This window comes from Ptiloglossa arizonensis, chromosome 14, assembly GCF_051014685.1.
Source record: "Ptiloglossa arizonensis isolate GNS036 chromosome 14, iyPtiAriz1_principal, whole genome shotgun sequence".
NCBI lineage: Eukaryota > Metazoa > Arthropoda > Insecta > Hymenoptera > Colletidae > Ptiloglossa > Ptiloglossa arizonensis.
In genome coordinates this window covers 1,646,025-1,672,586 of record NC_135061.1, presented here as the reverse complement: position 1 = coordinate 1,672,586, position 26,562 = coordinate 1,646,025, and the positions used below count along the sequence as shown (strand labels likewise).

The 26,562-nt window shown below is 37.6% G+C and overlaps 1 protein-coding gene across 1 annotated transcript; it reads right to left on the bottom strand.

Moving 5' to 3' along the window:
* Positions 1-726: 726 nt before the first annotated feature.
* Positions 727-7,830, bottom strand: LOC143154208 (sialin-like). The gene is made up of 7 exons (XM_076326124.1): positions 7,731-7,830; positions 6,299-6,590; positions 4,709-5,294; positions 4,291-4,423; positions 2,379-2,620; positions 842-959; positions 727-797 (listed from the first exon to the last, which is right to left on the bottom strand). Exons 1-7 carry the CDS (start codon positions 7,732-7,734, stop codon positions 727-729), a joined length of 1,446 nt encoding a protein of 481 aa, XP_076182239.1. The 5' UTR covers positions 7,735-7,830.
* Positions 7,831-26,562: the final 18,732 nt, after the last annotated feature.

The following is a 26,562-nucleotide window of genomic DNA, read 5'->3' as shown; positions in this document are numbered from 1 at the left end:
AGGTGGCCCTTAATTGGTCGGCCATCATTACGGGTGGTCTCGCGGTTCTAATTACTGTGGCCGCGCGGCGGGCCTTTATACATCGCGCACATGACTCTCAAAAGATTTTCACGGGCACCAGAATGTCGCTGGGGGAACCCTGGCACGAATTATTTATAACGACGATGACTACTCCGAACACTTTGCGAGTTTCAATTTCCCTTGGCTCTTCGTTTCGTAATTTTAAGTCCTCCACTTTGACAGAAGTTCGAGAAAAGTGTAGCTAACTTTGAGACGTCCTCTACACTTCCGCCTGGCGGTCTCTTTGTGAATTTATTAACGATCCGAGCTCTCTTAAGGGACCAGTTTAGGTAATTTCGGATCAAAATATTGATACTTCTTCTTTTTGTAGTTTTCTTCTTTTCTTTTTTCGAGCGATCTGATATTTTCTACGCTCTGACACCGTGTGACGAAAATTGTAAGTTATCGTATCGATGGTAATGACATTCGGATAATCATTGTGCAAGCGATGAATTGTGCATGTATTTGTTTATATTGTGCTGGCTGTTACGAGTAAAGAATTAAGTGTACACTCATCGAAATTATGTTTTTCGTATATAATATATTTATTGCTGTAGCATAAAATGTATACAAAATATATAAGAAGAATAGGTAAGTCTAAAATATTTTTCACTAAAGATTCTGTTGTCGAGGACGTAGTTAAGAACAATATAAGCGTTACGTTCATCATTGTTCGTAAATGATCAATTTTAAAGATCTCTTATTCTTGTAAATAAGTGGATAAATACTGCCAAAAGCTGTGAAAGCCACGTTTATGTTGCGCCATCTTCTTGTCATTCACTGACAGGAGTATTCCACTTTTGAATTTCTGCCGAACCAGCGAAGACATACACAACGAATGCTGACACTTGAGAAATAATGGTAATCCAAAAGACGATTCTCCAACGTGCTATAGTGTGCTATATCGTAAAATATAAAATTAATCGAGATAAGAAATAATTTAATACGGTCATATCAGTTTTAGTATCTATACACAATCTAATATTTCGCTCGAAATGCTGTAGTAAATAACAAGAAACGTAAATACTCGTAGTATTAGACTTTGAGTAATGAATCGAAGGTAACAAATGCGAATAAGAGTATCGAACATTTTTTCTAGAAAATATAAAAAAAAAAAAACAATTCCATGTCCGTAAAATTACTTGATCGAACTAAATACAAAGTATGACACTTTATTTACCGGTGTCCTACTTATGGGACATTTAGAAAAAAATGTTACATCATCGTTAAAATTTATTTATGTACCGTGTAATTCTTATACAAAAAAAAAAAACATTAACTTTGAAGAAGAAACTAATGTACTTAATGAGTTAGATACTGCTTTCTTTTTTACTTTAGTAATTAAAGATATGCTACATGGGCCATTGTGAGCATTAATAATCTTTGTTGTAGCATCTATTTCGAGGCTGAAATATCTTTTTTATAAAATAAAACTTTCAAAAACTTAAGGCTGAAGTAGACCCTGGACGAGATTTTAAAAGTAAATCTTAAGATTTCCATGAGTCGAACATTGATAAATTAATGTAAACTTAGGAAGGACTTGGACTTTATTTGCATTAATAAAGAAGCACAATGAATTATAAAATGACTAGATATGTAACACATGTCGGTTTTCGTTTAATTTAAGTCTACGGTTTCCATATTTATGACCAGTCGTATCGTGCTTATCGGATAGCAAATTGACTCCGTCGATTCAATGTTTATCTTGACAGAACTGTCAATATCATAACTGGCATCGTGTTTCGTTAAAAACACCGGGATGTTTCTTTGCCGTCTCGTATGTTTGCTTTTCAGTTTTTACGATCCAAAAACGCACAAAGTTTGTTGAACCAAGCAAATTTAAATTTAAAAAGTTAAGAAAAAGAAGTTAAGAGCATCAGTATATAAATATTCTAAATCAAAGAATTATTTCTGAAAACATGTTACAAAATTTGTACAATACATCATCATATTTATCTATTTTTTATTACAAAGAATGTATCGATAAATCATTCATATTGATTGAAATATTCAAATGAAGTTCCAAGGTGCGATCGATTAATATCGCTACTGGATATCGTTATTGGAGTTCAATTATGATATTGTACATATTGCTCGGGACTTCTTAGAAATTTCGTAAACAAACACTCGGTGGATCAATGCTTTTACACAAAGTAAAATTATTAAACCGCTGTCGAAAGTGATTTTGAAAAATCACAGATTGCAATTGAAAATTGGTCGTTCTCGGCGGTTAGTTAAGCGTTAATATTTGTAAAGAGAGTACCGGCTGTGTGCAGACGCGTTCAATTGTAATTAAACGTTCAAGTTCATTGACTTACCCCGTCTTCCACGAGAGCTCCTACCAAAGCTGGCAAGATAAACGCTGAGATCGTTCCGGGCGTATTTGTGATGCCCATTAAGATTCCCGCGTAATTCGGTGCCAGGTCATTCTGATTGGTGAGATGGCCGACGAAAATCGCACTGCACAACACAATGCTCGTTATCAGTAACACCGTGGATGCCACGCGCTCGCAACCAATGTACGCGATTATGATGAGGCAGATGCTCGGTGGAACGCAACCTGCAAAGAGAATAAATACACTCTTTATAGTGCATTTGGACAATCGATATAGAAAAATAGAGATAATAGAGAAAAATACACTTTGTATAGTATATGTGGACTATATTAATATAGAGAAGAATACACTCCGTTTAGTAGATATGGATAATCGATATAGAGAAAAGTACACTTTGTATAGTACATGTGGACTATATCGATATAGAAAAATAGAGAAGATAGAGAAAAATACACTCCGTATAGTACATGTGGACTATATCGATATGGAGAAGAATACACTCCGTTCAGTAGATATGGATAATCGATATACAGAAGAGTACACTTTGTATAGTACATGTGGACTATATCGATATAGAAAAATAGAGAAGATAGAGAAAAATACACTCCGTATAGTACATGTGGACTATATCGATATAGAGAAGAATACACTCCGTTTAGTAGATATGGATAATCGATACAGAGAAAAGTACACTTCGTATAGTACATGTAGACTATATCGATATAGAGAAGAATATTCTCCGTTTAGTGTATGTGGATTATATCGATATAGAGAAGAATACACTTCGTATAGTATATTTGGACAATCAATACAGAGAAAAATACACTCCGTATAGTATATTTGGACAATCAAAATAGAGAAAAATACACTCCATATAGTACATTTGGACAATCAAAATAGAGAAGAATACACTCCATATAGTACATGTGGACTATATCGATATGGAGAAGAATACACTCCGTTTAGTAGATATGGATAATCGATATACAGAAGAGTACACTTTGTATAGTACATGTGGACTATATCGATATAGAGAAGAAGACACTCCGTTTAGTATATGTGGATTATATAAATATAGAGAAGAATACACTCCGTATAGTATATTTGGACAATCAATACAGAGAAAAGTACACTCCGTATAGTATATTTGGACAATCAAAATAGAGAAGAATACACTCCATATAGTATATGTGGACTATATCGATATAGAGAAGAATATACTCAGTTTAGTATATGTGGATTACATCGATATAGAGAAGAATACACTCCGTATAGTATATTTGGACAATCAAAATAGAGAAAAATACACTTCGTATAGTATATTTGGACAATCAAAATAGAGAAGAATACACTCCGTATAGTACATGTGGACTATATCGATATGGAGAAGAATACACTCCGTTTAGTAGATATGGATAATCGATATACAGAAGAGTACACTTCGTATAGTATATTTGGATTATCAATACAGAGAAAAATACACTCCGTATAGTATATTTGGACAATCAAAATAGAGAAGAATACACTCCATTTAGTAAATGTGGATAATCGATATAGAGAAAGATACACTCCTTACAGTACATTTGGACAATCGATATTTGTATTTTTGGCTCCCTCAACAGTGATGCAGTTATCACTGTAGTGTATCTGGCAAGTTTAAGATAAATTTATAAAAGTAGCTTAAAATTTAAATAATAGGGGAAAGAAGATAAGTATTCTGTGATAATGTTTGAAATACTATCTACATTTAACACGTGCTTAAATATTATACGTGTCAGTAGATTCACAAGTAGTGTGTGTATGCTTATGTATTCGTTATCTGTGAAACATATTGACAAATAAAGAGCAAAGAAAATATATATTTAAAGTGTATAGACAATGAAACTGAACTTACTTATAAATACAGCAATTTTCCGAGCAACGGTCTGCGTCCACAAATTCTTCTGTCTTCCCCAATCCAGCAATTTGCCAAGCAATGGATTCATTACTCCGTTAAGAAGATACGGGGTACAACTGAGGACAGCATTCTGTGTAGTGAAACAAACGTTTTAAAACATACTTTGACGTAGCATCGTTGATAGTAACTGAATAACTTGTTTCGAAAATTAAAAATTATATTCGAACACGTTCAAATTTTTGGATACCACTAGTATCCGTAAAATATTCAATTCTACTACTGTGAACAAAAAAATGAGAGAACTTCCCAACAGATTCAATATTCAGATACTTGGACCGCAACGTGTTGTAATTTTCTATACGATACAATAGATCGATCGAAACTCGTCGAATTAGGGGTTCGAGGAACGACTCACCGATTTGATGTCGAATCGTAGTATTTTGTTCATGTACAGCGGTAATTGTGTAAGCAAGAAGTACCAGCAAAAGTTTCCAAACGTGTTCGTGTAAATCAACGCCCAAAATGGCACCGATGTAAATATCTCCTTCCACGGAACTTTCATCGTTCCGGATTCGAAGCTTCTATGGCCGTAAGAATTTACAATCAATTCTCTCTCCGATTCGGTGATGTATTTTTGCGTTTCTGGGTTGTCGGCGAAGAAGAAATAAAAACCCGCGCACCAAATTAATGGTAGCGCGCCGTGTATATAAAAGACGGATTCCCATCCGTGACTGTTCATTATCATCCCGGAAGTGAGGATGGACACGACAGTGCCGAGTGACGTCCCGGCATAAATGATCGCGACCCACATGCTCTTCTCTTCGTAAACGACCCATTTGCCAACAAGTACGTTCACAACCGGAAGGTTCGCCGCGCTCACGAAACCCGTGAGGAATCTCAGGATGTAGAGGATGAACAGCACGTGCGACACCAACGGTACCAATAGGGTTAGAATCGCGTTGCACAGCACGCAGATCAGCAGAACGTTCTTCGTGTTGAAGCTACGGGAATGTATTCACGATCATTGTAACGACTGCCTTCTATCGTCGTTAATGGTAAATAACAAGTTGAAATTGACCTTAGCGATTCGAGAATCGACAATTTTTTATATATTTCTACTCGTTGATTTTTTTGTTTAGATTTCAAGGCCTTCTATCGTCGTTGATTGTAAATAACAGCGTACGTTAAGTCTTACTCGTCGAAGCAAGTTGAAATTGACCTTAGCGACTCGAGAATCGAAAATTTTTTATATATTTCTACTTGTTGATTTTTTTATTTAGATTCAAAGGCCTTCTATCGTCGTTGATCGTAAACAACAGTGTACGTTAAGTCTTACTCATCGAAGCAAGTTGAAATTGACCTTAGCGATTCGAAAATCGAAAATTTTTAATATATTTCTACTCGTTGATTTTTTTGTTCAAATTCCAAGGCCTTTGTTCCATCGAGAGAAGACTGCGGGAATGGAAAAGGATTTATCGCTGAGAATTTAAATATTTGTACGCAGGATCTCGTTTGATTCGAAAGAAAATTGCAACCAAGGTCATTTTCAAATCCACTGCGTTTCCTCGGTGTAATATACTTTAATTTAGCAACGTTAGAACCATCATCGGAACGAGTTCGACTGTACGACAGGACTTGTGATAAATAAGATACTTTGGACCCAAATTGTGCAAGAGTGTTGTATCGTATAAGAAGCTATTTGCAAGAAATGCGGTGAAAATGAATCAAATGTACATTATTTACTTCTAAATAATAGAAACCATATTTTTCACAGTGAAATCTTTCACTTTATTTTTCACAGTGTTATTTTTGTTCTGTACTAAAAAATACAAGTCGTTTCAAAGACCGGTCACGGTAGTAATAGGTACACTGAAAATGTAGGTAGGTTCAATGTTAATCGATTGATCATTACATCGATTAAAAGTCGTAAATTCGTTCTCCCCTGGTTTGTACTAGCCTCGAAGCGTGTTAGTAAATTTCCAGCACTACTGACCGATCTACTCACCGATCTGCGAAATATCCGGATGGAAACATTCCCACGAGGTAACCAGCGAAATATATACTGACGACCAAGCCCTGTTCGGTCGTTGACCAATCAAACGGTCCATCTATATCGATATGGCCCTGATCCTCGTCTGCGAAATTGCACTCGTGCGATTCATTCCGAGCATGAGTAGCGTTCCTTCGAGCCTTCACCATACCGACGATGGTCGTCGCCATGTTGACTTTCAGACCGTAGATGATCATGTTCGCGATGCATAGCATTATCGCGAACAAGAATCTCACTATTTTCAACTCTATCGAGGAAACATAACGCAAACACCTGTACAATACCGCTCCTACGAGCATGGAAGAACAATGGCCGCGAGAATTACCGTTTTTGGTATTCGTTCCAAACGGAATCACGCATCCGCACGTTCCGAGAAGTCGTGAAACAATGGCGATTCGCTCGACAAACGATGGAAACTTGCTGTAAACGCGTGTGCACGTTGGAATGTCGCGGCAAGTGTAACTACTAAGCATTATTAATCAATTCCGAGCCATTTTCACGGACGATGAACCGAGTGTATCGAAACGTAATCGAGGACTGGATCACACACACTGGGTTGTTCGATAAGTCTTGTCCTTTTCTCCATTGTAAAAATTACTATGACACTTCAAGGTTCAAAGAACTGTAAATATACAAATGAGATTTACGTGAAACTTCACACGTGTTCATCGAATAATAGTAACATCTCTAGAAAAATAAAATTAGGAACCTACTAGCTCGATTTCTTATCGAACGACAGAACCTATCGAGCAACCTATTATTGTTACTCCTGTATCAGCCTCTTTTGGTATTATTTGCAATGTTCGCGAGAGATCTCGATCGAGAGTCGACTCTTACGATCGTCTCACGTCTGTTTCTCGATGACGAGCTCCAGATGGTCAAGTTGAACTCGGAATATATTTCAATACCAAAGTTTCAATTTTTCCAAGTTGTCTTTATTCACACCGAGTAAACATCGCGATCACATTGTATTCTCGTCGAGCATGCTCCAGCGTCAATAATCGAACAATAAAAGAACGCTGTCGAAACAAACGAAGGACAAATTATTTCCCCCACCCGACGAATACCAAAAACGGAAACTTTCGATCACCGTTCTTCCCGATCACCTTCACGTCTGATCTTTTGAGCAACGCTCGTGGCGACGTGTCGCAGGTTATGTCACCGATTCCTATTATCACAGATCCGTCGCGATGGGAAATAACGCGTGAAATTCTGCGCTGAGATTATTATATAGACACATACAATATCTCGGTGCTGTAAACCGCGAACCGTTGCAACGTTAACTCGCGCGCGATTTAATACTCGGACTCGGATCTTCGTGTATATTTAATAACCGATTCGTATGTAAGTGTACCACCGTAAGATATAAACGATCGTCTCCACTCACCCATCGTTCGAACCTCGACGTGTACTTCGTTTTTAGTCTCGGTCGGTCGTGTTGATAACCATTACTCGGTGAATTCGCACGTCGATACCGCTGACAGTTGTCTCGTCGTATCGATCCGATCACGAACCCGGTTCCATTCGCACGCACATCCAGCAGCTCGATGACTATCGAATTATCGTTAACGACTCGGTCGAGCGAACGATACGGGATTCCTCCTCCACGGATATCTACCACGGCACACGTGGCCGATTTCTTTCCGTCGAGTCGCGATTCAACGTGATGTCGAGATACCTACTGTCATTTGTTTTCAGAATTGGCGCAGGTTTTGAACACAAGGTCTGTTTAATCGCGGTATTACGACTCCTTGAACGCGACGATGGTGAGACGTTCAATCTGGTCCATCGACCATCTCGTTGGAATCCTCGCTAAGTTAAGGGGGGGGACACCGATCCGACCAGTCGAGAAAATTACATTTTTCTTTCTTGGTTTCTTCGAGCTTGAACTGTACAGAACGTTGCGTTGAAAATGTATTTCGTGTGTTTCCTTTTTTTTTTTTTTTTTTTGAAGAATTGTAATTTTTAAATTTAGAGCAATGTATATAATACTTAAATACTTTAATACTTGAATTAAGTATTATAGTATTATTACGTTATTATTAGTATTATAGTATTATTACGTTATTATTAGTATTATAGTATTATTACGTTATTATTAGTATTATAGTATTATTACGTTATTATTAGTATTATAGTATTATTACGTTATTATTAGTATTATAGTATTATTACGTTATTATTAGTATTATAGTATTATTAAGTATTACACAGCAGAATTATTTATACGGAAAAAATGAACTTACGAGGTTTCAAGTGCTCGATAAAAATAAATATAAAATAAAAAGAAATTCCGCGTACGAGGTTCCTTCCTTGCGTTTTATTTCTTGCAATTTATGGCAAATTTCGCGCGACAATTGCTATCCTCCTTGTACGGTATCCAAACAATTTATTCCAATCGTATTGCTCAAAATTCTGGATATATTTTTTAACATTTTTGGAATCTACTACGTCAATTTATTTATCGTCTCTTCTTCCGTGTATCAATTTATCCATTTAGCATTACGTAACTATCGGAGTTGATGGCTTGTAACCAGTTTCCATCGATTTTTTCTAGATACGTAAAATATTAAATATATACTGTATTAATTTCCTGACGATACTCGTACAAATTTCGTACGTTAATTTTTTCTTTCGAATGACTATAAGTTTTCGTAATTACGATAAGTATTTGTTCATATTTAATTTTATTACGAACGATTGTTCAATTCTACGATAGAAAGTACTCTACGCGAAAGAATGTTAAATTCAACAACGATAAATATTAAACACGGTGGTTTGAAGGTTAAATACCATTTAATCAAATATTCAAAATGCTGTACATTTATTTTCACTCGATTATCGATTCTGTTTTAAGTGTTACGTTTCCTCTCTATCAATAGCTTTTGTAGGTACAGATTGCTTCGATAAGAATAGTGAAATTCCGATATCTGTAACACAAATCTGATCGCGAATTTTTAATCGTTTGCATTGGAAAAACGATTTATCTAACTAATTTAATCGGATATCCAACTGGACCTGTCGATCTGTCGATAACTATTTCGAAAGAATTATTCGTTCGTCTATCCAAAAGCTATCGCTATTTTAACACTTCCTATCGCATTTTTCCAAGTACGCGGAACAAACAAACGAATATTAAGTAAATATTATCGAATTCGGTCGAGTGTCGTCGGCAGATGCATTCATCCTGGTGTTCTATTTATCATCCGAAAGATAAAAACAAAGCAGAAATTCTGGAGAAATTTTTGTCACGGTTTAACCGGAACACTATATGCACTGCAATTTATACGAGCGCCACGGGTAATATTTTAAAAAATACGACACAATTCGTTTTCTGTAAAAATTGTATAATTTCGGCGCACGATGAAAAATAATTTTTAAAATATACAATTCGAGGGGGAAAAATAGAGGATGCCAAAATCAGCTTCGTTACAATTTAAACAAACCAGCAACACCGGCGAATTAATATTTTTAGAAATATGTGTGGCACGGTGTATAAATTTTTATGAATTCATTCGGATGTTTTTCAATAATACTGAAAAGAAACGAAACGTTACGAATAGCGCTACAAAATGCTGTGTCGCTTTAAAACGAACCGAATGTGTATCGTATTAATGATTTCGATTGGAATAAATCATTCGTAGGATTATAATCTCACCGTTGAATCGAAGATCGAACATTGATCTTTCATCGAGTGGACGTCCATCTGATTTTGTAAAACTCCACTCGAGTTTCGAGCAGTTAATTACTTCGACCTTGCTTTAATTGCCGGTTAACGTCGTTCTTATCAAACGTCCATAGCGATGTTTGAAGAAGTATCGACCGCTTAAGAGTTTTTATTGTGCGACGTCAACCTGTTGAATGTTTCCGTATATACATTACGCTTTCGCAGCGTTCTCTATGAATCCACTGACACTTGTGATTCCTAACGCCAGATAAATCGTTATAAACGTTAAATAAACACGTCGCGTGAATTCGGTTAGGTAAGCATTTAACTTTCCTTGCGAATGTAACGTCGAACGTTTCGAGAGGAAATGGGAAAATGCAACTTGTAACCGACTGGCTACGTCTCGAATCAATGATTTGCATTTAGATGAGATGGAAGAGATGGTAGAAAGTTTCGCACAATTTTAGTCGATACTTGATTAGAATACTTCTCTATCACCAAATAGAATACTGTGTGAAACTGTACCAGAGTAGAGAGCTGTAACAGTGTAATTATTGTCATTTCAAGCTTATCAGTGTAACTTTGTGCAATTATTTTAAAAGTTACTTGACTTAAAAATCAATCTAGACTGCAGCATAAGCTTGTTTAACGTCTCTTTTATTTGTGAGAATTTTGTTCTGGGTTAAATACTCCGATATTAATAATCAAAGTAGTATTGTGCGACAAATTCGACCAATTTGCAGGCGCACTCTAGTAGACTACGCTACTAGTTTGAGAAAAAAGGTGAAATAAACAAGCCTGACAAGTTGAAACTTTCACCGAATTATCACCGAGGTGTAAACGCGTGTGATTGTATCATAATTTTGCGAGTAATTCGTTTCAAAACGATCCCCACTGCGTGTAAATGGTGGGCGTTGAAATTTAACTTTGAAAACTTTCGAGATCGGTTAATTTTGCATTTAATTCCACTCATCTTAGGGAATTTATTCTCCGCGCTGTAAAATAATTAATTAATTCATTAACTGGAACGATCGTTACCGAGAAGATAAGTTTCGGATTTAAATGTAAACTGTTCAATGTCGTAATATTGTATCGATTTAAATTTGTAAAATCTACGCGATGTAGAACACTCTTCGAGATCGAGGTGAATGACATAATTAAGTATATAAAACAATCGACGATTCATAATATTTAGACAAACACTGGAACGTAGATCGATCTATCGCGTCATCGATAAATTACGTAAAGGTGTTGATAATCGTAACGCTGTATACGTACCTATATTCGCATATTATCTCCGCCATATTGTTTATGCGCCACTTGACTATACACTAATTTATCAGCACTTTGTGTCAATAGCCTTTTGTTCAAGGAGACAGCTATAGAAGGCTCGCTATATAGTGGAAATTGCATCGAATATACTGCACATATTACTCGCTTCCGTTGCTATCGCGCACAATAAATCAGTACCCTAGATTGTGTTAACAGAAAACAAATCGAGCAGAAATCGTATTGATAAAGGAGTATATTAAAATCCCTGGTAAACCCAATGTCCTAAGAACCGAACAGTAATTTATCGACAGGCGCGTGTATATAAATATTGAACATTTTATTTTATTTTCCCTAAACAGAACTTACGGAAGTCGTGTATGGGAATAAATTTAGCATTTAAATTACTTTGTTCAACAACGGAATATTAATTCACGTTGAATCGCGTATAAAGCAATTTTAATTCTAAATTTAGATTTCGCGGTTACGTAACAATGCACGGACAATGCATATTTGTTTACGCTCGATACTTTAAAATAAATATTAGGAGATGAATGCGCCGTTTGAGCATTAAAAACGCAATTACTCTTCGAAAGGCAATAATTTTACCAATCGTGTCGCGTGTGTTACATAAATTGAATCGATAATGTGTAAAAATCATTTCCAATCGAGTGACAATTTTTTAAGCGAAAGTGGCAGGGATGATAGACTTTGTTGCAGATTTTCGATCGATTGGTTATCCATTTACACAAGGAGAGGGGGTTTTATACAAATAAACCTACGTTGTTTAATTAGCGACGAACATTTGCAGATCTACCTGGAGGATCGTCTACTGTTACAATATGCTTTGAAAAGTGTTCTCGAGATAGATGCACCCGAGTAACGCGTTACAAGTGCAGCGGAGTTCAATGCAGGTGAGAGAACAGTTCGTACATATTTATAGAATCTAGAAACGATGGAAAATTAGGAAAATTGATACCCAGCGTACTATTCATCCGACGTCACGGGGGTCGGATGTTGGCAGTTTGGGTTTCTGTTTAACCCCGACGTAATAGCGAACATTTCTTGGATCGTATATTAACGGGAGATTAGGTTTAAAAGCAGCCTTTGGCTGTACCTTGCTTTTACGCAATTATGCAATTACTCTTCGCTATAATGTGTATGCTTCCTTCCAGTTTGCGTAATAAGGGCGTTGTAACGATAGTGATACTAATAATATAGTACAATAATAATAATAATAATAATAATACTAATAAAAATAAATCTGCTGCGAAAAGTAGGTCGAAGACACGAGTGAAAAGTGTATCATTATTGTATTATAAAATAGGTCAAAGACACGAGTAAAAAGTGTATCAAGTGTATTCTCAGTTTAATAGATTTGTGACACTTTTAAAGATTATCAACGATTCGTAATTTTTCAAGTTTACCTCGTTCGTGTCCCGCGACTACCGATCGCACGTACACTGGTAGAAATCGTATCGAGAAGGGTTAAAGCGATAACGTATTAGTTATCGCAACGAACGCGTGGAATTTTCATTGAAAGACTTATCTGTCTTCGGTTCGGGACGATACATTTCGTTGGACAGGTCCGACCGGTCGGTTGGGTACCAAAAACTTTCACCTGTGCGGCTTATCCCCCGCTTGTCGTTCAGGCGAGTCGCGTTCGACACGTACGGTGCACCTGTAACGAACGACAACACGCTAATCGAGGATCGGATAACGATTCTTTTCGAGGTCGGTTCCTTTCGCGTCGTTTCGAGGGAAACGACGAGCGTAACGAAACGTTCCGTAGGAAACAGGGACCGTGAAGGTATACGTGTGCGATTACGACGACAGCTTACCGAGATGGATGACGCGGCGCGACAACCAACGTTGGATATAACATCGCCGGAGTATCCTACGCGTCCGCGTCTGCTCGCCGCGCTTCTATTCGGCGCTGAGGTGAACGTTCGCGCATATCCGCGCGCTGCATACGCCGGCACGAAAAGAACGTGAAATCCACTCGAGGAAATGCGGAGCCCCGACACGTTAAAAATGAATGTGCCATCACGTCTGCGTAAAGAGACACACGGGCTAAGGAGAAGACGAAAAGAAAGGAAACGGTGGGGGAGATCGAGTGTGGACGTCATCCTGGAAGGGAGAGGAAACGGCGAGACGGTGAGCGGGTTCCGCGAGATACCAGGGAAACACGTTCCACGGGCCCAGAGAGACCCACTCGATGGGACAACGATCACTCGGGACCGAGAGACGGCTCAAGGCCTCCGCGAGGCCTCGTCGTTGAACCGCGTTGGTCAGCCACTTTTCTGCCTCCACGTCACAATGTAAACACACCGTGGCACTCCGAGGGACCGCAACCTACTCGAAATAGAATCAGTCAAAGCCCGACACTTCCCGCTCGGAGGAATACCAATTAGCCGCTGGAAGTACCGGCCTGCTAACAAACGCGATGCCCTCTTGACGTTTCTTCGGCATTCGTGTATACACCGACTCGGACCACCCATCGCGGAACCGAAACGAAACGATACAAACAAAGCTCTGTATACTACTTTATGACGACTAATTACAGGGGCGGTCATTTTTTCATTCTCCGATCCATCTTCGTCTATTGCTTACCGCGAGCTTCAAATCTCGCGTGACTATACAGCGGGAAAGAGGGGTTCGACCTATCACTACACGAGACATATATTCTGAGTCTTGGTTAAGGTCTTTGGTATAATTGCTGAATTAGTTTTGTCGTTTGATAATAAATGGAACTATTGGTCGTTTTATTTCTCGAAAGATGGTACTACTGTTTGACGAACATGTGCGAAGCTTTATGTTGATCTCATTCGTGTGTTTACAGTTGCGAAAAGTCGAAGGGGCTTACAATTTTTTTTACAATGGAGAAACGACGAAACTTATTGAACAATTGGAACTTATTGAACAACTATTCCTACAAGTAGTAGGAATAGATTTTAATTGCGTGTTTGTTTCGATGTGTATTTGAATATGAAGCTTGAAGAGTATAAACTAACGAGGTTTCGTTAGTCTAAGGTCTCTGGTATAATAGGTTGCTGAATTAGTTTTGTCGTTCGATAAGAAATGGAACTATTGGTCGTTTTATTTTTCGAAAGATGATACTATTGTTTGACGAATATGTGTGAAGCTTTATTTGGATCTCATTCGTGTATTTACAGTTGCTCAAAGTCGAAGGGTCTTAGAATTTTTTTTACAATGAAGAAAACGACGAAATTTATTGAACAACTATTTCTACAGTAAGAATAGATTTTAATTGCGTCTCTATTTCGATGTGTATTTGAATATGAAGCTGTAAGAGTATAAAGTAACGAGGTTTCTGGTATAATAGGTTGCTGAATAAGTTTTTAGAAATGGAACTATTAGGTTGGTCGTTTTATTTCTCTAAAGATGATACTACTGTTTGACGAACATGTATGAAATTTCGTGTAGATTTCATTCGTGTATTTACAGTTGCTCAAAGTTGAAAGGTCATAGTATTTTTTTTTACAATGGAGAAAACGACAAGACTTATTTAACAACCTAGTAGTAGAAATAGATTTTAATTGCGTCTCTGTTTCCATGTGTATTTGAATATGAAGCTGGAAGAATATAAAGTAACGAGGTTTCTGGTATAATAGGTCGCTGAATAAGTTTTGTCGTTCGATAAGAAATGGAACTATTGGTCGTTTTATTTTTCGAAAGATGATACTATTGTTTGACGAATATGTGTGAAGCTTTATTTGGATCTCATTCGTGTATTTACAGTTGCTCAAAGTCGAAGGGTCTTAGAATTTTTTTTACAATGAAGAAAACGACGAAATTTATTGAACAACTATTTCTACAGTAAGAATAGATTTTAATTGCGTCTCTATTTCGATGTGTCTTTGAATACGAAGCTCGAAGAGTATAAACTAACGAGGTTTCGTTTACGCTTATATTTCATACATAAAACGTCTGTTTTATCTCGTAAGAGTTATTTAATACAAAAAAGAATATTATGTAATATTAACAGTTATCAATACGTTAAAACCACACCAATGTGGCTCTATCTGCTTCTTCGTCACTCAGTCTACGTGTGTTTGTAACTACCTCGACGAATAGCGAATTAGTTCTAACGAGTGTACCCCTTCCATTATTCCTCGCACTCTTACCACATGACCACAAGTCATCGATAAGAAATACACGGGTTTTGTAACATAGGTACGAGTCAATTATTCGAGAAAAATGATTTCGATAATCAACACACCTCGTCTCAACCCCCTCTTTCTGATCGCTTTTGTACACACGAAGAACGTAATATACATAGAGTAACGGTGGTCCGTATTCCAAACAAATCCACGTAATTTCCGGCAGTGTAATTGAGGATTTGCGTTAATATGCCGCAACGATAATTCGCGTTTCCATTAACGTCTGAGCGTACCGAAAATCTACATCGGTACAAATTACCATTCAGATATCGCGCGCTGCGTCCAATATCAACTAATATCTATTCGTATATTATAGGAAGAATTTTAGGCGACCAAATATTGCCGCGACGATTCGCAATCTCGTTCTTCGCAAATACGAGAGCTGGTCGAGGGAATCGCGACAACGTTGCGCTTGTACCCGTACGTATTTTCGGGGTTTCGTTGCCGCGTCCCTTCGCTTATCCGGGGCTAGCTTCTAATAACGTTCGTATCGCCGGCCTTTTATTTTGTTTCATATCCGCGTATTTGCACGTCCGCGTTCGCGTAACCGAGACATTGAATGGAAAATAAAATAAATATTTTATCGTCCGGCGGTCGGTTGATGCACCTGCGTGGAAAGATATTTATACGAGAATAAAAAATAACCAGGTTAGACTTTCTCCGGTTCGATGTGTTTACATATTTCAACGCGACGAGATCAATTTACAATTTCTCGAGTAAATTCTCGCATCATTTTCAACCATTTTGAAAATTCCACTTGCACAGTGTTTCACGATAACCTGTAAAAAATTTCAAGCTATTGAATATAATTCAAATTTTAAGGTATCGTAATTCCCGTTACAATTGATCTCAAGTAAATTGTCCATTCCACTCGTATTACAAATTCGTATTTTCGTGACTACCATAAATAATCTCGTAAATATCTCTGATCGTTTCGACGATACGATAAAGAAGAATTATTGTTCTCAAGGAGGAAGTGTATAGAATGGAAGAGAAAAAATTTCTTTCAAATTTTAACGTGTATAGAATGGAAGAGACAAAATTTCTTTCAAATTTTACGTGTATAGAATGGAAGAGAAAAAATTTCTTTCCAATTTTAACGTGTATAGAATGGAAGAGGAAAAATTTCTTTCAAATTTTAACGTGTATAGAATGGAAGAGAAAAAATTTCTTTCCAATTTTAACGTGTATAGAATGGAAGAGAAAAAATTTCTTTCAAATTTTAACGTATACGAAAATAGTATTTGAAACAATTCCAGTAAATTGTTCTTTTGTATCAATGGTCCCTTTGCGCCAAGTGTCACCTACTACCGGCTACCATCTCTTTCCCTGGTAACTTCTTTGAAACTTTTCTCGAACGGTACATCCGACTCGTGGCTACGCACGAGATTAACTTTAAACGGTACGTTTCACTTTGGCTCTTAAACTCGGACATTTGAATACCACCGCTAGAGGACTATTTGCTTAAATTTGTTCCAGGAGGTTGGTTACGCAAATTACTTGGTCGCATAGGAGTTAATCGTTACTCGTAAATTGCGTCCAAGACATTACCTCAACTATCGAGACCATCGTTGATAATTTCCAACTTTTATCGGATTCAATGTTTCACTGTTATCGAGTACGTAGCAGAGCGCTTAGAATTTTAAAAACATTCGAATCACCTAAACCGGTAACACTTTCGATCGTCTCTCTGACCGTAACGAATGTTTCACCTACATAGTCCGACCAGAAAAATTTCTATAACAAAAAAGTACCATTGACTTCCTCTGTCGATGGATCACAGACCTTCTTTCGCTAATGCGAACGTACGAACGTTTCGAGGATTAGAATATATTTAGAAGGAACGTCACCATCGGCACGGAGGTTTCGAGACATCGATTTATTGGATTCGTTCGTCGTAAACATACCTTGTAACAAATGTTTTCCCGTTCCTTGAAACTTCGCCATTCATTTCGTATCCAATAAATCCGTGGCTAGAGCGATAGACACGCTCCCGATACAAGATTCGGGTACCGATTGCCGGCCGAGTGGTAGCGACACGGATGACGCTTAAATGGAAAACGCAAAGGTGAAGTGTGCAGGACGATACACGTCGTATCGCTAAAAATATACAAGGTAGACGAATGGCTGATATATGCGGGCATTAGTTATACAAGAGATATACGAGGTAGCATCGCGTCACTCTCACTCGCCGTCGGATTCCAGTGTGCCGTGCACATCAAACATAATCGGGAACGACCCATATTTCCCCACCGCAATGCGTCAACTTCCCCGCGATTCCGTTTCGTAGCTCCATTTTTCATTTTTCCACAGCGATGTCGGTGTCCGAATTCACCTACCGTGTCATCGAGAGCATCCACCACTGTTGCGTCGTCATCCTTCGCGCGAGGAAACGAGATCACGTTGGAAAGATCGGGAATCGACGATATCGGAACGACAAACTGTCGGGTCCTCTAGTAATGAGCAAAACAATTCGAGTGACTACGAACCCAACGGAGAACAATCGTTGGGAATGGATACAGTCGATTGGTACGAGTTTACGAAACGGATTTGTTAAGAGGATTTGTATCTGACCAGGTGATACGAAAAGGATCAAACGCTTTCGAGAATTTATTTTCAGGGGAGTGAGTTTCGTGATATATACTCCTGAATAATTTGTGGAGAAGCGTTTTTTTAAATTTTACGGATATTTTGTATAGTTAAATACACTTTGGAGCAGAGGACATTCTTTTTTTAAGTTTAAGCGAAAGAGGTGCTGGCTCTTTGACGTCCCGTGGCTCAAATCTTCGAGGTAAACACTTTTGTTCCAAGTATCGTTCAAATTTTACATTCTGCGTCATCCTTTCGTTGCAAAACGTGGACTTTCGATATGGAACTTGGAAAATTGTTACCCTTATTGTCGTTTCTGCTCCGAGAATCGAAACAATATTTTTCACAGAAGAGACGTTCAAATTTGAAACCACTATCAGTTCATTTCCACGTAATTGCACTAGACCTTTACTCGGAATTTTTACCATTAATAACAAAATTGCATTCTATATTTCAGCATTCAATCTCTCGCAGCATTTCCATATGTATTTCGAAATATCGTGCGTTTCATAATGTAATTCATCTTCTTTGAAATTATTTATATAATATTAATATTTCGAGATACCCATCCATTACAATCCCCGCGAGTAAAAATCGCGCGATGTATCCACGAATCTCAGTTACGTGTTCCAGAGCCAAGCGTTATTTTAGATCGTACAAAAAGGAAATGTTTCAATCGTCAGTTTGACTTTACAAATAAATTTTTGTCTAAATTTTTCTACAAAATCTAATCGAGTTCCAAGTTGTGCAACGCGTTTTAAACTACCCACCGTATGAATAATTATCGAGAAATTATTTATTCGATGCATAATGTAAATATATTTTGTTTCAAATTTTGCATATTATGGGCACTCGAATATTTTTTAAACTCGTTAAAAAAAGAAGAAAAAAGAAATACGTTTCATCGACCAAAATATCCATCTATCTCGTATAACACAGCCTCAAATATGTATGCATTTGTGTGCATCCGTGTTGCAGCATGGCAAAGACGATGGTGCTATTGAACGACCATAAAACGTTGGTTTGTTCGGCTGGTTTACACAGCTTTGAAAGTCGACGGTGGTTTCCGCTCGACCGACTGTCGTTGAATGAAATGCTAACGATGATGGATGGCCAACGATCTCTTTCTTTTTTCCGTCGAAATCGATGCTAAAAAACAAAATGGAACCGGACGAATCCACAGCTTGAACACGGGCATCGTGAAACCAGCTGTAATTTCAAACCCTTTCACAGACGTTCAGTTGCGTAATTAACCACACAGAATACTCATTTCCATATTGGAATTAACCATGGGTAAAGAATTCAAACACGAAACGAGCATTTCGATGGTCCTAATGCGACGATCCGGTATTTTTAGGTGGACCTAATTCGGTCCGGGAACCTTGTCTTCTTTTTGCTCGAATTCTTTCCCAACCCTTGGCTCGGTGTCGTCAAATAGGATTATGAATCATCGAAAGGTATTTTACGAGAAGCGACGCGATAAATTGAGTTATTAAGATCAGCTATCGCGTAAAACCATTCAGACGTTCATTCTTCTTTTCCAGACATTGGGAAACTTGTTTCTAGACAAATGGAAATCTCGGCGCGCGCGAAATATGAAAACAGTTTCCTCGTTCTATAAATATTTATCCCGTCTGGCCGAGTTTCCGAGTTACAACTATTTTTACTTTGTTCGAGCTTTTACGTCGGTCTACACAGAAAGTACTTTAAACGACTAGATTCTTTTATCGGGAGGAAAGACTGAAATAACTCGTACAGTGTTACGTAGTGTTTGTAAATAATAAGGTTGCACTGGAAATACGAAACGTTGATTGTAAATAACGATACGAAACGAGAATCACGAAAGCACTGGAAACGTTCACTAACGTGGTTACGAGAATAGACAATGCGTGAATTAATTCATTCGTTGTATTTATATCTGAAACCTGAAACAGAAAGGAATGAAATCAACAAACCGAATGATCTGAGAAATGAGAAAAAATCAAATTAATCAAAATCGATGAATCGACCCTAGTATAGTATAGTAACTTTATTAGATAAAATTTAAAAGACAATGGTATACAATCTACGCCACGTCACGATGCAATAATTTACCTAGCAATACTTATGCATAATATTACCAATCTTGAAATCGATAACTGATCGAAACGAAATAATTGGTTAATCGATTGAAAGATTTGCAATTATTCGCGACTCGATTATTTCCAAAACTTATATAATTCTAAAGACCGCTCTGTGCGAAGTTTCTCTACAAAATTAAAAAAAATACTTGAAGGGAAAAGCAAAAATTAGTCTCTAAACGAATCCGAAATCGTCACTCCGTTCGATCTCAATCGAGATTGATTTTCATCGGTGCGTTACAATTGAAATTCGTTGGTCTATTTCTGCGTGCACCATATGCCCTAAATTCGCCATACCACCCAGTGTGCACGGTTGTGCTTTGAATCGAGTCGGTTTAAAACGGGCAAGATGGCCTAGAAGTAGACACGACACCCTTTATCGCATTAAAAGTGACGAGCCGTCATCTGGACAGCCATATCGTCATTCTACTTACACCCACTGTCAAGGACCCTCGACACCGGTACACGCGACACGAGAAACCTTCTCGCCTTACGGATCAAACTGAAACGTCTTACGGATCTTGGACGCGAACGATACGATCCTCTTAATGCGTCCCACGGCTTACAAGTATTATGATATTCCCTCCCCCGGCCCTAATTCTTATCGTTCGGAACTCCTACCCTCGGTTAAGCCGGACGACGAAGCCCCGACGAACGTCGGCTTACATGCATATTGATGCTCGGTCCGTAGATGCCTATTTGTACGCCAACAGGAACGATTATGCTTTTCAGTCAATTAACTCTTTAGTTTCGCGTAGACACTTATATATTTGTACGTCAACGGGAATTATGCTTTTCGCTCAATTAGCTACGCACACTTCTCGTTCTTTTTCATTGGTAAAATCTGATCGGGCGAAAGGTGAACAATTCGATCGAATGTATCGATTAATATTTGATAAAAAATATCGATGTATAGTCAGTTTAATTTTCTGTTTCATTTGGCTGTGTTTTTTTAGTTTAATTTACTATTTATTTTCCAGGTCTCTCCGATATTTGACTCGTGTCTATTGTATAGTTTGTTTAAAATTATCAATTTGAGACTTGAGGATTGCAATAGTAGATTTTAAATTCTCTTCGTAATAAATATATTTAGATTATAGTTGTTGGAAGTGATGAGCTCGGTGACACTTTGTGCAATAAAACCGGGGTATTAGTGTCGAGTACGTGATTAATTTGACACGTAATACTTTCAGTTTACCATAGCTTAGTTAAATATTAAATTCCTTCGTCTAAGAAACGTAGACGCAATCACCTTCGACTATTGCAACTTACACGCTTTGAACCGAACAAACTTTAAAAGATGGGAATACTTTACCATTATTGTCGCATTAAAGAGGGTGGATGTTTAAAAATAAAATTACTTCCAAAGAGCTATTAATCTTCCAATTTTAACGGGGTCGAGCCGAAAGGTAGAAGAGGGCATAATCGATCAATCATTCTATATATATATATATATATATATATATTTTGACGCAACGAGAATACACGTGTAATTTCACGAATAGATTCGGTTACCATTCGAACCGATAACCGTTTCATCGATAACGTTTCCACGTGTATTTCCATATTCTAAGAAACGTAGAATCCTACGTTCATCAAAGTGCAACATATTGCATCGTTTTCTCCGAGATTTGAATTAACTCCACTACGAAGTTCGAGATTAAATTCGCGCGCTCGATGAAATTCTTTCCCGGTAGGCTCGAGCTTTTCGTGAATTCGCGGGACGAAAAAAACGCTCCTCCCTTGGAACACGCGAGCTGAAAGTTCCGAGCGGGTGCCGACGTTAATTCGACTGTCGTGCGAGTCGGTGTACGTGCCGCGATCGCGATTTCCACGAACGATTTTCCTGGAAGCTGTCCGCGAGCGAACGCGACCGTGGAACCGCGTTGATTCGTGGCTCTAGGTTTCCGGTTGCACACGTAGCGGTGGTTCCTCTCTCGAAAATCGGTTCCCGTTGCGCTACAACGACAACGAGGAAACCAACGACGAAGACGACGACGAAGACGACGACGCGCAATTTCAACGTCGTCGACTAAGCACATTTGCAAACCGACCGCATTATGATATTCGTACAGCCCGCGTGGAAGACACAGGCACAGAGCGTAAGGAGATGTGACACTCGTCTTGTTAGCGGTACAAGATGTCCTCATTATCGTGACTGACGGTGATGACGATGCAAGCACCGACCGAAAGCTAGGTGAATTCCAAATTCCTCGGTGTGGCGCCACCGACGACGACGACGACGACGACGAGGAGGACGAGGACGAGGACGAATACGACAACGGTGTGAGACGCGGTGTGAAACGTTGATGAGACGTAAGAAAGAAAACCGGGCCAGTAGAGATCAAAAAGCTACCGGCTGGAGTGTCGTGAACTCGTTAAAGCAACCTCGTCTTTAGCCACGCGGTAGAACACAAACCGTGCGGCCATTCTCGAAAAAAGATGAAAAAGGGGGAGAAGAAGAAGAAAAATAAACAAACAAACAGAGAGGAGAGAAACGAACGAACGAACGAACGAACGAACTCGATTCTTCTTTTTCAGAAATTGTATATCGGTCGTTTCTTCGGCCCTTTAATTGCGAAAATAATGACGTCGGGGGATATTCATAAACGGGTTTCACAATGGGGTGTGTATTCATATATATATTATATATAAAGGGAGGAAAGAGGATAGAAATGGGGGGTTAGGGGTGTTTGATGTCGAAATTCCGTGAGAATTTAATTCTGAATTTTTTGCGCACGCTCGTTTCGTGTCCAATCCAACCTGGTTGTTGTGAGGCTTGTTTGTTTTTGGTCGTGTGCAACGAAACGGTTCAACTGTCTTTGCGGTTCGTACCTTTGGATCGTAATGCACGGTAGGTAGAGCTTTGTCGATAGATTATGTTAGAAATCTGAGAACGGAGAGAATTTCTAGATATTTTTGGTATCGTGATCTCGCGTGTTTGTTCATTGGTAGGTGAGAGAGAAATTTGGAGACTCGTGGAAAATTTGAAGTATTGGTAAATAATATTTGGTTTCAGTGTCTGGATTCATCTTTAGAAAAGATGAACGATTGTACCACGTTCGAGATAAGAATTTAGAAATTTTATGGTAGTGAAAACCTCGAAAGAGACCGATTTTATTAAGTTAGCTGTGAATAGTAATAAATAATACGTTATTAATTCCAAAGGCATTTGTGATTCTGCGATCGGTGATCCTTTTCTGTGGCTTCGATTTAACATTCAAGTCTCCTGATTTTTAGTTCATTTAAATAGCTCGAGATTTTCGGTAGTGGATAATAAATTTTTAAATACAATTATATTCCCAAGAAACATTATTTTGCACGTATTTCGAGAGCTATCTTGTATCTTCATTTGCAGTTAATTTCCTTTTTGGAGACTGTACATCTTAAAATTCAATAGCTTCAAAGAAATGCAAACCTCCTGGGATACTTAAACATCGCAAACTGAATATTCAACCTACCTCGTCCTGTAAGTTATTCGGAATAGCACGAACGGATGCACGCCCTTTGAGCTTCGTTCTCGGGATCAAGGCAGAAAAAAACAATTTAAAAAATGAATCAGAAAATACATAAGAAACAAGCGAAATTATTCTGCAAATTGAAAAGATTTCGAAAATAACTGTGTCGTGTCGTGTGTTAAAATGTGACTGAACGTGCATATATTATCCAGCAGTTTCACATTTTTCTACGAAATTAATCATTCTTCGACTTGAATAATTCACGTTTACTTCAATACGAGTTCACGTGTCAATTTCTCTACCTTGTAATAATAAATGCGATAATTACAATAATTTTAAATTAAATTGTAGGGATTCCAATTATAATACTGTAATAGTTTAAGTCAAACCGTCAGTAATACCGTCAAAGTTTAACGTAATCGTAGTTTTGTGACATTTTTTCGCGATTGATTTTTATCAACTGTGGTCGTAGACTTGTAAGAAATTTCTCTAAAATTTCAAAACGCAATATTTCCTCGTCAATATCGTCGGACAGTTTGCAGTAAGTATTTTCGGTTCAATTCGATCGAAAGAAATTCGTCATTTTGCACCGTTGAAATATGAATAAAAAAAAAAAAAAAAGAAAAAATCTACGCACTATCGACAAAATTAACTGGAATTTACAACCCGTTTGGAAATCGTTTTTGTTCGTTTAGTCGCGACTGGTAAGGTTCTCGTAAGTAATAACAGTGTCACGAAAAGTGTTTCCCGTAGCGAAACGAGTTTTCGCGGTGTAAAAATATTTTACAAGGATGGTGTAATATTTTCCAAGTAAAGTAATGATAATAGAACGAACGCCCGTATATTCTTTCGTGTGCTTAGTCTCGGATTACCGGCACGTGAAACGTTAGACGGATAACGCATCGGTGGGCTGTCGACTTGGAGAATAATCGGCCAACCTGATCACGATAATCCATTAACGGACTTTCGCTTCCTCTAATTTCACCGACGTAACGGATTCCACGTCGTGGACAACTTTTTCGCGTAACGACGAAGCCCACCTGTCGCAGCCCTAACCTAAAAATCACACGATCGAGAGACTTCCGGCCCGCTTATCCGTTGATCTCCGCTTTCTATCTGCACGAGCGCACGTCCAGCCAGTTGCAAATCGAAGTTATCGCGTGGACGAGGAAAATGTCGCTTTTAATATCCCGTATCGCTTCAATCTGAACTGTTGGGCGTCCCGCAGGGAGACACAGCTCTGCCCTTTCCTTACCGAATGAACTATGCTTTCCAGAGGAACTTTGTTTCCCGCGATAACATTCCGAAGCCAAAGGGTTCTCCTGTCTCTTTGTTCGATAACGATCGCCCCCCTACCCCTACCGGTACCTTATCTCCGCGCGATTCACGACTCGGATTGAAGAATATAAGCGAGTATCGCGTGAGTCTTTGATTTCGTTACAGGGGCCATCAGATATTTCGTTGAACGTGAAGCCAGAGCTGGGAGACTCGCAGAAGTCGCGGAATAGTTCCCTTTTGAATCGTGACGCGATCGAATTAACAACACTGGGAAATTCTGTGGATTACATTTTTTTTACAATAGAATATACGCGGACGCTGAATATATATTATATTCGTCACCACGAGAACGTGGTTACACCACCGTTTCAAAGTTCAATGAAATAGCAGTTTTGTGATCGATTTTGATCAACGTAGTCATAAACGTGTGAGATTTCTTTCGTCGAGATACATATTTCTATAAAATCGTGTGTAGGAGTTTGTTGTTTAGAAAGTTGAAGCTTTGATATTCAGAAATATGCTTCATCGGTTTGATTCAGAAGTATATTATATTAGAAAACACAACTTAGAAGTATATTATATTACAAAATTCAACTCAGAAGTATATGATATTACAAAACTCGACTCAGAAATATATTATATTAAAAAACTCGACTCAGAAGTATATCATATTACAAAATTCAACTTAGAAGTATATCATATTACAAAACTCAACTCAGAAGTATATCATATTACAAAATTCAACTTAGAAGTATATTATATTACAAAATTCAACTCAGAAGTATATTATATTACAAAATTCAACTCAGAAATATATTATATTACAAAACTCAACTCAGAAGTATATCATATTACAAAATTCAACTTAGAAGTATATCATATTACAAAACTCGACTCAGAAGTATATCATATTACAAAACTCAACTCAGAAGTATATCATATTACAAAATTTAACTCAGAAATATATTATATTACAAAATTCAACTCAGAAATATATTATATTACAAAACTCAACTCAGAAGTATATCATATTACAAAATTCAACTTAGAAGTATATCATATTACAAAACTCAACTCAGAAATATATTATATTACAAAACTCGACTCAGACGTATACTATATTACAAAACTCAACTCAGAAGTATATCATATTACAAAATTCAACTCAGAAGTATATCATATTACAAAACTCAACTCAGAAATATATTATATTACAAAACTCGACTCAGAAGTATATCATATTACAAAATTCAACTTAGAAGTATATCATATTACAAAACTCAACTCAGAAGTATATCATATTACGAAACTCAACTCAAAAGTATACTATATTACAAAACTCAACTCAGAAGTATATTATATTACAAAACTCAACTCAGAAGTATATCATATTACAAAATTCAACTCAGAAGTATATCATATTACAAAATTCAACTCAAAAATATATTATATTACAAAACTCAACTCAGAAGTATATTATATTACAAAACTCAACTCAAAAGTATATTATATTACAAAACTCACCTCAGAAATATATTATATTACAAATGTCTACAAAACTATAAAGAATATTGTACCGGCGAACATGATTTAAAACATTGTACATTCGTTTAAACGTTTCGATACTGTTAATACCATTCGTATCATTCAATTT